At 37.6% G+C, this 13,895-nt stretch overlaps 1 protein-coding gene across 2 annotated transcripts in view; it reads left to right on the forward strand.

Annotated features, from left to right (window-relative positions):
- Nucleotides 1-13,275, forward strand: part of KCNH8 (potassium voltage-gated channel subfamily H member 8) — a 385,706-nt gene extending 372,431 nt beyond the window's left edge. The window contains exon 16 of one of the 2 annotated variants that reach the window (XM_017955938.2): nucleotides 11,019-13,275. In XM_017955938.2, the coding sequence (XP_017811427.1) occupies nucleotides 11,019-11,723 (705 nt within the window). In that variant the 3' untranslated portion in view covers nucleotides 11,724-13,275. The remainder of the gene's footprint in view (nucleotides 1-11,018) is intronic. The other variant, XM_003895159.4, reaches the window with a different exon arrangement.
- Nucleotides 13,276-13,895: the final 620 nt, after the last annotated feature.

Below are 13,895 nucleotides of genomic sequence, written 5' to 3' on the forward strand. Positions count from 1 at the left end.
CATGATAAAAACTCTGCCACCAAAAGGACGACCTAAAATACGTGTGACACATGCCAGGCAGACTATGGGGCACTGTGTGAGGTGTCAGAGCACTGCAGAATCTCTATTCTAAGATTTGTTCAAAGATTTAAGACATAAAGAAACCGTTCAGCAGTGTGTACATTTCATAATCATAATCTGCAAGCTAAATATGGAACAAAAGTCTGAAAAGGAATAATATTGGTAATTACCTACATTCACAGAATAGTTAGGAGAGTTTAAAAGATGTGGGGCAGTTGCTAATATTAGAACGCTTTGACCACATTGCCATTGCTTTACAGCATAGTGTGAAATAGTGTGACTCTAAGGAAACTCTTTGAAAATTACAAAAATGTCACGATAGGGGCCTTGGGCTGTGTAAGTCAAATGCTCCACTTCTGAAAAGGTTTGTAGGTGAAGGTTAGAGTGCATTCTCATTTCTGAAATCTGGCTGACCCAGAAAGATACAGGCCATAGCTTACCAACGGAGACTGTGTGCTCTGGCACAGCAGGCATAAGGCATAAAACACACTATGGAAGAAAGAGAATTCACTTTGGAAAGAGACAAATATTTAGATTCCTATTCTGTGATTTCAACAAGGTGTTTACCTTCCCTATGCACTATTGTCCTAAGGCTTTAGAGAAAATTATTTTATATCATCACTATGACCTAAAAGTTAGATTTCAAATTTAATTTTGTAGCATCAAGATCTTTTAGCTTTATTTTCTCATTTTCAACTCCTCGAAAAGTCCAGTTACTGTTTCTAACATTTTGAAGAGTCCCACCATTATCAGATAAGCACTGTTATAAATTATACTGAGGTAACAAACCCCAAAGTGATTAAAATTTATTTCTCGTTCAAGCAAAATGCCTAACACAGGTCAGTAGAATTGGCTGCACCATCTGGAATGTCACTGATTACTGTTTTCCATTTGAAGTGTGAAGCATAATTGTTTGGTTTGAAGGATAAACACATCATTTCTGCCGGTATTTTATTCACCAGAACTAATTCCATGGGCACGGTTAATTTCAATGGGAGAAGAAAGTGTAAGCTTTTGTATATCCCAAAAGAAATAGAAAACTGGATCCTGGGCCGGCACAGTGGCTTATGGCTGTAATCCCAGCACTTTGGGAGGCCGAGGCGGGCAGATCACAAGGTCAGGAGATCGAGACCATCCTGGCTAACGTGGTGAAATCCCGTTTCTACTAAAAATACAAAAAAAAATTAGCCGGGCGTGGTGGCGGGCACCTGTAGTCCCAGCTACTTGGGAGGCTGAGGCAGGAGAATGGCGTGAACCTGGGAGGCGGAGCTTGCAGTGAGCCGAGATAGAGCCACTGCACACCAGGCTGGGCGACAGAGTGAGACTCCTTCTCAAAAAAAAAGAAAAAGAAAACTGGATACTGGCAAACCCTCATAGTATCTACCATAGCACCTAAAAGCTAATAGGAAAATTTTGTCCCTCATTTAATTTTGCTCAAAATTCAATTCCAAATATCCCCCAATTAAAAGTATTATGTATTATCAAAGTAAAAAAAAAATACCAGCAATGAAACACGTTCCACTGGAAAACAGACAAAGAATCTCAGTTGTTTTCTAGGTTATACTTGACAAAGCTAATAGATTAATGAAATCTCCTTGAGTCAAAGAGATGGAATAATAAGAGAGGCTGTTATTTATTTAAAAGTTGCTTTACTACTTTTCTAAATGCCTACAAAAACAGGATATTACCAATAATTCACATAAGGGAACCTACGTAAGTAATATATTATAGTAAAGTTGATTCCTTAGTCCTCTGAATTAGTGTTGCCATTATATCTTTTCATTGACAAATGAGTCAACTGAAACACACTGACAGAATTGTCAGGTCATTCCAAGATTTGTCTATATAGGCTTTTTTCTTCTTCATCCCGATCGTATATAGTTATTGCTCATCAATTTTCAAAGCAAAATATAAACAAAGACTGTACATTCACTTTTTGACTTAGAATGACAAAATTCATTTAACTCCTGGCAAAATCAACGGTTTTTCTTTTAATTTTTAGATACGTGTTATTGATGTTAATACTACGTTTTGTGGACATTGGTTTTTAACCTGGAATGTTTCCAACGAATTTATGCTTTGTAGAACTCTTTTTGGTTATTTTCTAGTTCTCAAGCCTATATAAATAGGCAGATTTGTAACTCTCATGAGAATTTTACTGCTTTTTAAAAATTTTTAATAACAATGTGGATCTCTCAAAAGAAAAAAAAATACGTACGCCATTCAGAAAACTTCTCCTGTGAGGTGTGGATTTAAAATGCATGTAACTTTTGGAGACTGGTTGTTTTCTTCCTCTTTGCCTGTGATTGCTTACAGATAGGACTCTTCTCATCTTTGAATAGAAGATGGATATATCAGTAAGAGCCCAAGTAAAAACCAATGCCACATTCCAAATGGGCAATTTTAGCAATGTTGAATTAAAAGGTTATTTACAAAGAAGTTAGTAGAGTATAGGGAAACCACAAGGGGTAGAACCACCCCTCGTGATAATAACAACGGAAGGTCACCACAACTCCTAGGTCAGAAGGGGCCAGAGTAGAGAGCAGTTACAGAATCATGAGTCAGAGAAAGCTTGGTGGAAAAGGTCAGTTGTCAGAAGCTGTGCTCTTTTGTTTTGTAGTGACATAGTGACTACAGTTAATAACAATGTATTGTATATCTGAAAATTGCTAAAAGAGTAGATCTTAAATGTTCTCACCACAGAAACAGTGGTAAGGATGTGAGGTAATAGATATGCTAATAAACTTAACTTAGTCATTCCACAAGGTATACATATATCAAAACATCAAGTTATGTAACATAAATATATATATATGATTTTTGTCAATTTAAAAAATCAAAAAAGAAATTTCTAAATATATTGGGACTAAGGATCTGTCTGTAGAGCATGAACTAGCAGCACTGGCATCAACTTGAGCTTATAAGAAATGCAGAATCTCAGGCCCTGCCCAAGACCTACTGCATCTGAGTATACCCTTTGTCTAAATCCCCAGATGATTCCTATACACATTAAAGTTTGACAAGCACTGTTCTATACAACCAGTATTCTGAGAGTAGACAAACTTTCGTTTGGTGTTTACTGATAGCAGTAAAGATCCCTTAGCCAGACAGCAATTTGAACACTAATCAAACTTTGCCACAGAAACCAGGAAAACAGATGACAAAAGCAGTCAAAGGGTTGATAAATAACAGATTACCATGGTACAGCTGAAGTAATGTCCAAAGGCCTGAGCTTGCAGAAACTCAACGAAGCCATTGAATCACTTTCAGGACTATAATTGGTCATTTTGTATTGGTAATGTTGGACTTGTAATTCTTCCCTAATTATAATTTAAGAGACATCGGCTGCACCTGCAGAAGTAAAACCCTGGTTAGTAGTCCTGTGTGACCTAGAACAAGCCACTTCACCTTCCAACATTCTAGTCTCTCCAGCTGTAGACAAAGATTTACAACTTTTATTAGTAATGGGATTGAGGTCATCATTTGGATGAAATGCATGCACATGCTGAGTGTGATTATTATTTTAGCTGACAGATAAAAAGACTATCACTTGTTTTGAATGCTTTGTAAAGCAAAAGACACAAAAATGAAATTATGCCAATCGTCTTTTTTGTTTTTCCTGTTTGTGGAGTTTGTTTGAACATGTCTAAATCCTATGATAAATATGCAACATAACAAAGGATTAAATGAAAAACCATTTACTTTCCCCTAATCATAGCTTGTAAAAATGTATATGTATTTGTAGTGGGGCAGGGGATGACTGGTATAATTAGTACCCCTTAGGAGAATTGTGTCTAGCAGGCAAATGTGTACATGTTTGGCAAAAATTGAGTGACAGGTCAAGAACTCTTCAAGCTAAGAAGATTATGTCAACAGATGCATACCCCATCTGCTCACTGAATGCACAAAAATGGAAATCACATTATTTTCTCTGCCTATCAACGGAAGTTCCAGTTATACTTAAAGCCCAATAATTATGTCACACCAATAGCCAAGATGGGGAAATATAAAACATATGTAAAATGAAGTAAAGCTATTTTATATGATTTTATATGTCATTTTATGTGAAATGAAAGGTATTGTCAAAGACACTTTTTCTCTGGTCCGCATTAGTAACTCATACTTTTATTCCCAAAGGCACAATCTAATGACACACCAGAACAGTAAATCTGTGTTTACACCAAAAATCACACAATCTAACTACGGACACTGACAATGCATATAGGTCACCGGTACTGCAGATAGATTATTTAAGCGGTTTAATAACATGATGTTTTGAAAGCTCCCATTTTGAAGTGGTGGAGACTTCCATGAGACATGGCTCTTATATGAAACATTCTTACCTGCTTGAGGTATACTGACACTTCTTTATCTTTCAGTGACATTTAAGGGCGACTGATGAAAGTGAGTTACTGAAGTTCAATTGAAAATAACAAAAAGTCATAAGAAATTCACCATGAAATTCACTATTCATTGAATTATTCATGAATCAACAAAGATTTGTAGAGTTCTATTATGTGGCATGATTTTCACAGGAGCTCAACTACTGTAAAGAGCAATAAATATATGTAGTAGCTGCCCTACCTGCCCCCCGCTCCACATTGGTCCTTATTCAATTCTGATCAAAACCAGGCTGCACATGTTTACATCCTTTATAGAGAATTTTTAATCCATCTGAATGCAGTTGCTCAAACTTTGTACTTGAAATACAGGACCTTAATCTACATTTTCCAATGGCATCAATTATTGCTGTTTCTACTTGCCACTGCAAAGATCCATGCAAGGCAATACTAAAAATTCGAGACTTTTTCTTCTGATATTAATTATGTAAAATTGTTACCAGGAATGGCTTATCTCTCCATGCTAAGGCAGAAGAAGAGTTATGGAGATAACTGTAGTTTCTATTTTCTTTAAGCTAAATACTTTCTGGATTAGGATTCCCTCCCTTGCAGAAGTTCTCTACCAAGCTTAGTGCCTGTGTCACAAATCCACTATCAAATCGAGCCACCTGGAATTCTGACATGATACCAGTCATATGGGGACTAAAGTTTTATATCTATTATATTATTTAATCCTCACAACAGGGCCCTTATGGAACTATGACACAGAGTAACATTACACCAATAAAACTGATTAAACATGAGGGGAGTAAACCAGATACTCTGGAAATGTAGGGCAACAATGACTATTTCCAAACCAACAGAAGTTCTGAGGAAACCTGGATACAACAGAAATAGAAAAGCTGTAGTAGTCAGTGATTCCCTTCTTAGGGTTATGGAAGGATCAGTGGGTGGATTATCATGGCCAGTTGGCAAGTCAATTGTCACATAGGTTTTTATTCATGACAGGAGATGTTGTTTAACAAGAGCAAATGCATTGCCTGCAAAACGTCTAATGATTTGTGTGGTGAATGCAAGAAGCTGGGAGAATAGACAAGGGAGGAATCTTTAGGTGCTTCAAAGTTTTGGATACAAAACTGTACCACTTGGAAGCACAGATGGTGTTTTCATCACTTCTTTTTTTTAACAGTTGGGATTTTGGAAGAGATAGAGGAATCTTGGATGTGAACAATTGGCTATGCAGATGGTGATGGTAAACTGGTTTGGCCAACAGTTTTAAATTCCAGGCTGATGGATTCTTATCCATGGAAGAATAAGAAGGAGAAGGGGGAAGAAGAAAAAAAGAGGAAGAGGGGAAAATGGATAAAGAAAATGTAAATTAATAAACAAATAAGAATGTATATTGTTATGTTTCCTTTATGCAGTCTTTTTATAAAGAGAATCTGAAGGCCACATCTACAATAGCCATCCAGAGTAGCAATCAGGGATGCAAAATGTTTGCCAAATTTCAGTTGATAAACAACTCTTAATAACTTAATTGAGTTCGTCACTTGGCATTCATAATGTAGTTATGAGATCTAAGAATCAGTCACTGGGGGAAATTTCCCAGAGAATTAAAACTACCCATGGAAATCAAGTTTATGCTGGGACAGATGACAAAGCAATAAGACAAGTGAAATCCAGCAGAAACCTTGGCTAATGGAGACATATTTCTACAATTATGAAGGAAACACAATAAGGGAAAAGGGATTCTTAACAGTAGAAATACCACCTGCACTTAAAATGATAGTCAAGGCCTTGCTTTAGGAAAGTTATATATATGAATTCTAACAGTCATACCCACTTTTAGTATATATACTTGGAATGAAGATGGCCAGTTACAGTTTTTCCAATACAATTTTGTATCAGGCAACTTTCCCCTAAAATATTTATGGTAAAATCATGAGATAAAATAATATCAGAATCAAAGGCAATATAACAATCAAAAGTCCTTCAAAATGGAGGTGTTGTATTTATTTTACATTCAAGATTTGCTGAGTGCATGTTGTGTTCTAGGCATTGCCTTGAGACCAGGAGATACTGAGATAACAGTTTTACCCTCAAGGAACTCAAAGACTAGTTGGTACAGTCTTGTGTGATGCAAATTGGTCAGGGCTAAAACTGCTATGTGAGTGTCAGTAAGTCAAGGAAATGCTCTGCTGAGGAAATTAAGTATTAAAAGAAGTTTGAAGGAGAAGATTTTCTTGCCAGACAGAGAAGGGCAGAGGAGAAGAGCCCACAGTCAGAAGGAACAGCACTTACCAGGGCAGTGAAGGGTAAAGCTCACTGTATCTGATGGTGTGCAAGGGAGAAAACGCAGGACATGGAGTCATTAAAAACTAAGTGGGGCTTGTGAAGGGCTTTGTATTACCTGCTCAAAAAGATTGCATTTTCTAATATGAGCATCAGAAACATTTAAGTATTTTATGCTGCTGTTGAGGTAAGTGGGAAAACTTAGGCTTATTTGATCAGAAGAATTTTGTTTGTTTTAATTGACATATCTCTTTGCAATTAAGTTGTATTTTGAAGACATATCCTTTTTTTATTAATTATACTTTAAGTTCTAGGGTACATGTGCACAACGTGCAGGTTTGTTACATATGTATACATGTCTTCTTAAGTGGATAGGGTTTTGTTCACAAAGTAGCCCCAACAATCCTTTTTTAGCAAATGAGTGTCTTCTTACCATGCTATAGAGAAGCACTTGCACCACCACCCTCAGATAGTAGCAACACTGCATTCTTTGCCTTCAACATTTGATCAAGACTGAGATCTTTCCTGTTTTAGAATAAATTTTGATAGCAAGCACAGCAGGAAGCAGTAAACAAAAATGCAGTAAAACTTTATGGCATTTTCTGTGGCAGTATGTTGTCACCTTTACTGTCACCACAGTCTCTACTTCTAGGAAATGCCATCTCTCCTTGTGACAGCTGGCTTTGTCATGGTAAAAAGAGAGATCCTTTACTTAACACAATTAATTCCCTCATGCAACTTTAATAAGGTTCAAGGGTGTATCCCCAGAGACACAGTGACAGGAATCTTCCCTAACATAAATTGATTATTTCCCTCTAGAGTTAAAGAAATCTGTGTCCTTGAGTTCCTTGCTCCTTTTAGTTCAAGCTAGGATAGTAATTTGTTTTCTGAAAATGTTAGTGCTTGTTTATGTTCCTGGATCCTGTCAAGACTCTGGATTCCCATTCGAAGTTCATGGCCTCAAAGTTGTGCAAATGCATGGTAAGCCAGGCACAGAAAGACAAATACTGCATGTCCTCACTCGTTTGTGGGAGCTAGAAAAATATATCTCACAGAGGTAGAGAGTAGAATGATGATTACCAGAGGCTGGGAAGGGAGAGGTGAGGATGAAGAGAGGTTAGTTAATGGGCACAGAAGTACAGTTAAATAAAAGGAGTAAGTGCCATTGTTTGACAGCATAGTAGGGTGACTATAATTAACAATAATTTATTGTATATTTCAAAATATCTAGAAGAAAATATTTGAAATATTCCCAACACAAATAAATGATAAATGTTTGAGATAGTGGTCATACTAATTATCCTGAGTTGATCATTGCACACAGTATTCATATATAAAATATCACATGCATCCTATAAATATATATGATTATTATATATCTGTAAAAAAAAATGTGTCTATGCAAAGGTATTTCAATCATGGAAAAATATCTGTTTATTTTGAAAACTAGAAAAATAGGTCATCAGAAATATGTCTATTAACATATCTGTTTCCAGTTCTTACCCTGAGGAATCTATTTTTGCATTCATATAGTTTGCTATGAAGATATTTTACTGTGTTTAATCAGTCTCCTACTTTTTTAGAGATGACGCTATTTACTTAATGTTGAATTAACATTTCACACAGCTTTTTACTCATGAGGCTACCTTTCTGTGTCATTGTGCTCTTTACATGTTCTGACCACATTAGGAAAAATCTCTCAACCCTTTCTTAAGCAATATTTCTTTTTCCACATGATAACATTCTATAACAGAATGAATACCAAACTTAGAAGTCCTAAATTCTAGACTGAAGACTGTCATTCATGAAATAAGTGACCTTAAAAATGTCCTTTCACCTCTAAGTCTTATTGCTCCCATTTTACAAGTTGAGAAATAATAATACATCCCTGCCTGTCTTAGCACTGTTTGTAGATCCAATAGGGAAAATGTACCTGAAAGCACATTGTATAAATTTACAAACATACAAACCTTTGTTGAATAACGTAAGTTCATGTGCCTAAAATTCAAAATTGTTCCTCAGAGACTGTGCCTTTATTTAATTCTCAATAGAAGGTCAATTCAAAGCATTTTTATTGGGAAGTGAACTAATGTAGCCCTGGTGAGCTTCACACAGGAATTTAGCTTGGACAGCCTATATGAATGGATGGCTAATGTGCCTCTTTAACCATCTCATTTAGTGGCAGCCTTGTCTTCTGAAATTATAAGAGTTAATCAATTTAAGATGGAACCCTTGTGAATGTAGGTAGTGCAAAGATCCTGGGGTAATGATTTAAGTGTGATTCATGTGCTTTAGAATTGAAGTTTGGCAGGTCATGAAATTGACAACCTGTAGTAAAGATTTCAAAGCATATTGAATTTTTCTCATATTCATTGTTTCACTTCTCAAATGTGGGACTGAGAGATGTTGTTGTCTTCAGAAGTTTTAGATTTGCTGAAAAGCCTAGACAAGTATTCAGTTGAATCCCTTGAGTTTCAGGCCAGCGGAAGGGCAGAAATAGTATTGGCCTGGCAATTTCAAGACAGGTGTTACCAGTTGGTTGCCCAAACCATGGAAGAACCTCCTTCTGGCCTTTTTTAAAATGCCTGACTTTGAGCAGTGTTACCTCCTGATGGACCTGCCAGGGAGAATTAGTTTCAGAATGCACTCACAGTAAGTAGACTGAATTAAGTTGCTGGATGAATTAGGAATATGTACTTAGATGTTGAAGAATGTCTGCCCAAAACAGCAGTCTTGAATGAATCTTCAGTTCAATGAAGTTGAACTACCTCTTTTTGTTTCCTGATTATATTTAGCCCATAGGTTCATTTGCTTCTATTAGCATTTTGTGGTTCATGACAGTACAATAAAGTCATAGAAAGTCCTTTATAAAATACAAAGTATTGTAGCAATGAAGGCAACGTATTACATTATGTTAGTTATATGAATATAACCAAAGACTAGAAAATATATGTGTGTGTCCTGCTTTCTGAAATATGTTTTCCTCAATTTGAAGAATACATATCTTTTAGAAAAGCCAACTTTAAGTGAAATTCAATTTTCTGGTGTTCTTCCATGATTCAAATACTGATGTGGTCATTAGGAAAATAAATTATCTGAAGAATTTTATTATGCGTTTTAAGTGTAAAACGAAGACTCTTCAATGATTCTTAAGTGTTTGGGGGCTGTGAAAGCTAAATGTCTCACCTAGAAAACAGAATGAAGTACATACAACACAATTTGTTGTTCTATAATTCCATGGGGTTTCAGGTTCACTGATGGGTTCCAGGACTCTCAGACACTCTGCAGTGCTTATCTCTACTTATCCGCATTGCAGGTCTTTTTATTTCTTTCCAACTCTCATTCCATAGCTTTCCCTTTTTCTGCAAACTTTCTCTGTAGCAAATCTGGTATGAATTCTTCTGTAGCAACCTCACCATCACTGAAGGCCACTTTGTCTCTGGCCTATAATAAGCATAGGCTTCAACCAGAAATGGCAAGAGTGAGACCTACCATTCACCAGGTGTCTACTCCAAATAGGTAGTAGTGCTTAGTGTGCTGAGTGCTTTACATGCAATTTCTCCACTCCACATTGTTTTGAAGCGTCCGATGATTTTTGTGCACTATCGTGCATCCCATTCACCCAGAGTGAGCAGAGATATCATCAGTACTTAAGAGATGATGGATCCATATCTCTCATTCTGTTTAAGAATCCCAAATCACTGATTAAGATCCCCAGACTACTTATGCCCCTCTAGGATCTTTCAGAATGAGGACGTCTTTAGATCAGGATGTATGTTCATTCAGATGCCTAACCTACCCAGTCACCCCTTGGGCTTGGTTGGAGTTGGAGCAGCTTTTCAGGCTTTCTTATTAAGAAATTTCTTTTTCATGGCTCACACCTGTAATCCCAGCACTTTGGGAGGCCGAGGTGGGCGGATCACAAGGTTAGGAGATCGAAAGCATCCTGGCTAACATGGTGAAACCCCGTCTCTACTAAAAATACAAAAAATTAGCCAGGCGTTGTGGCAGGTGCCTATAGTCCCAGCTACTCGGGAGGCCAAGGCAGGAGAATGGCGTGAACCTGGGAGGCAGAGGTTGCAGTGAGCCGAGATTGCGCCACTGCACTCCAGCCTGGGCGACAGTGCGAGACTCCGTCTCAAAAAAGAAAAAGAAAAAAAAAAAGAAATTTCTTTTTCACCAAGCAAATGCTAAAATGTTTAAAAATAAATAAGTAGGAATAAAAGAAAACCAAAAGAAATATCACTTCCCTGCTTCGTTTCTCTGAAATTTGGTCACTACTTTGCACCTCTAACTATTGCCTTTCACTTTGCTCTATCCACATAGGTAACAACATTGACTCAGGAAGTTTCTCAGTTGGGTAAAGACATGAGAAATGTGATCCAGCTTCTGGAAAACGTTCTGTCACCTCAGCAGCCATCACGGTTTTGCTCTCTGCACGGCACTTCTGTGTGTCCCTCCAGGGAGAGCTTACAGACCAGAATGAGCTGGAGTGTGCACCAGCCTTGCCTACACTTGCAAACAGGCGGAGCTGCCTACACGCAAGCACAACTTTGTAGCAGTAATATCACCTCAGACATTTGGAGTGTGGATCCCTCCTCTGTGGGGAGCAGCCCCCAGCGAACTGGAGCTCATGAGCAAAATCCTGCAGACAGTGAACGTTATCATTCTCCAAGCCTTGATTATTCACCTTCCCACTACCAGGTTGTCCAAGAAGGTCATTTGCAGTTTTTAAGGTGCATCTCTCCACATTCAGATTCTACGCTGACACCTCTGCAGTCCATTTCAGCAACTCTCTCATCCTCTGTCTGCTCCTCTTCGGAGACATCTTTGCACCTAGTTCTCCCAAGCAGATCAGAGGAGGGCAGCTTCAGTCAGGGAACTGTGAGTTCCTTCAGTCTGGAAAACTTACCAGGATCTTGGAACCAGGAAGGAATGGCATCAGCGCCTACAAAACCTTTGGAGAACTTTCCACTGGAAGTTGTCACAAGCACAGCAGAAGTGAAAGATAACAAAGCCATAAATGTATGATATTAGTGCCCATGAAGCAGCTGCTAATTTCAAACCTACCACTGCATGACAGTTTTAGTTTGCCTTTTTTGCCTCTGGTGGGTAGGAAGACTGAGCAAAGCTGGGAATCCTGCAGAAAAGAGTGTGAGGAGTCAGGGAAAGGCAGAACCACCTCCATGCTGTAGCAAACAATTTCTAGATGCTAGAAGCATAATAGAAACATTTTTCTGTACAGGTATTAAACTACTGGTCTGTTTGACAGACATTGGTAACAATCCAAAGACCCTGAGGGTCTGAGCAGCTAGAAGTCCTAGACAAAGAATTTGTGGATGACTTTTGTCCCAGGTGGCTTTTGTGAAGTGTGGCAAAGGTTTTTCATGAGTGCCTGATTGTCATTCCTGAACAATATCCATAGCACTGTTGGCCTCAGGAGTGTACAGCTCCTGCTGATCTATTTTTCTTTTTGTGAAGGCAAAGGGACAATTATCACTGCATGTCATCTCCTAGACAATCAGTCAAATAGAACTGGTGGCCAATTGTTAGCTATTCGCACGTTATTTGCCATGTAAATGAAAACGTCTTTATTTATCAAAAAAACACAGAGGCTATTTTTATATCCTTGGTATGAAATATGTATTTAAACTATTTAAATATTTATAAAGAAATGAATGTTTTCTTTTCATTTTGGTAAAAAAAAAAAAAAAGCTTGCTGTTTTAACAAGAAATGCACTACTGTTGTGTATAGTAGATCAAAAATTATTTATTACTAAGAGGATGTAGTTTCCAAAGGAATCCCCCATTTTCTCTGCATGTAGTTTGCAACAAATGTATTCTCATGCTTCTGGATTATAAAAGAAAAGTGAAGTCATATTTTGTTGATGAAATAAAAACATGGACTGAGTGTCAACTACATGAGCTTTGGCATGGGGGTAGACAGGCTCCATCTAGGCTCTGCCGACTCATGTCAATGACCTGATTCAAGGTCGTTGTGCCAGCAGAAATGTCTGTCCTCGAGGCATCATATTTTGTGGCTCAAGAATTCAAAATGGGTCTGTGGACATAGGGCAATTTTGGACTCAAAGTGAGGGAGAAAACCTGGGTGTGTCCTTTCCCAGTGCTTTTCTTTTACAAGAGGTAGTAGACCAGTGGAAATCCCCAAATGGAGCCAAAACTTCTGAGCTGTAACTTGTGGGAGTAATACCAGCTTGCAGTGGGTCAGCACTTTACCTTTTTTCTTTAAGGCTCCACAACGCTATGCAGTGCAGTTGTTTTCATTCCTATTTTTCATAAATCTCAGGGGAAGCCCCAGAGATTACACAGTTAGGAATGCTGACACAGTCTAGAATCCATAATGTTCCCTACATCTCTCACTAACAGGCAAATTCAGATGCTGGGATTGGCAATGATTTAAGCACCTTCACTTAAGTTTTATGTTATGTTTTAGAACAGTTATGGTCTAATTGTCTTGGACATTTTGGGAAGACATATTGGGTTCACATTCTGGAGTTCTCTATTTTCCACCACAAAGAATAAACAATCTGAGAATTGTATCATTAAAAGTATCTAAACACACCAAGACTTCTGATGTTGTGTGAATCTTGCACCTTAAAACTGGATAGAACAGCAGAGAGAAAAGATATCTTTTCTAAGAAAAATGAACACAGGACATGTTTATAAGGCAGGTCACTCAGGACTCAATGCCTTCTACTTTCCTCCTCTCCAAAATTCAGTCTTTCCCTAAGTTAAGGCGAAAAGTGAGACAAAGACAGCATTCTAGATTTCATGTATTCATTTACATTCTCCCTTCTGCTCTTCTTGACCTGTGTAATCATTTTAAGTGCAGTTCAAACAGAGTTAACTGGTGTTGGCTCATAGGTGTCCTTCCGGCAAATTACACTGCTATTACTAATGTTAACAAGAATAACTGGCATTCTGTTTCTTGAGTACTGACTTTGTACCAGTCAGTTTTTAGGAATTAATACACATTATACTTCCTCGTGTATTAATCAAACACTGCTAACAGTTACTTATTTGTTATTATTATCCCTATTTTACAAGTGAATAATTGAGGCACAGATTTTTTTTTAACTTGCCCAGTCACATTATTTCAAATGATTGATAGACTCATGGCTGCTCTAAGTACCTCTCTCTTCATGTTCACATGCATGCTTGTTGATCTTTGAAACTTTACTA

The sequence above is a fragment of the Papio anubis genome, chromosome 2, assembly GCF_008728515.1.
Source record: "Papio anubis isolate 15944 chromosome 2, Panubis1.0, whole genome shotgun sequence".
Classification (NCBI taxonomy): Eukaryota; Metazoa; Chordata; class Mammalia; order Primates; family Cercopithecidae; genus Papio; species Papio anubis.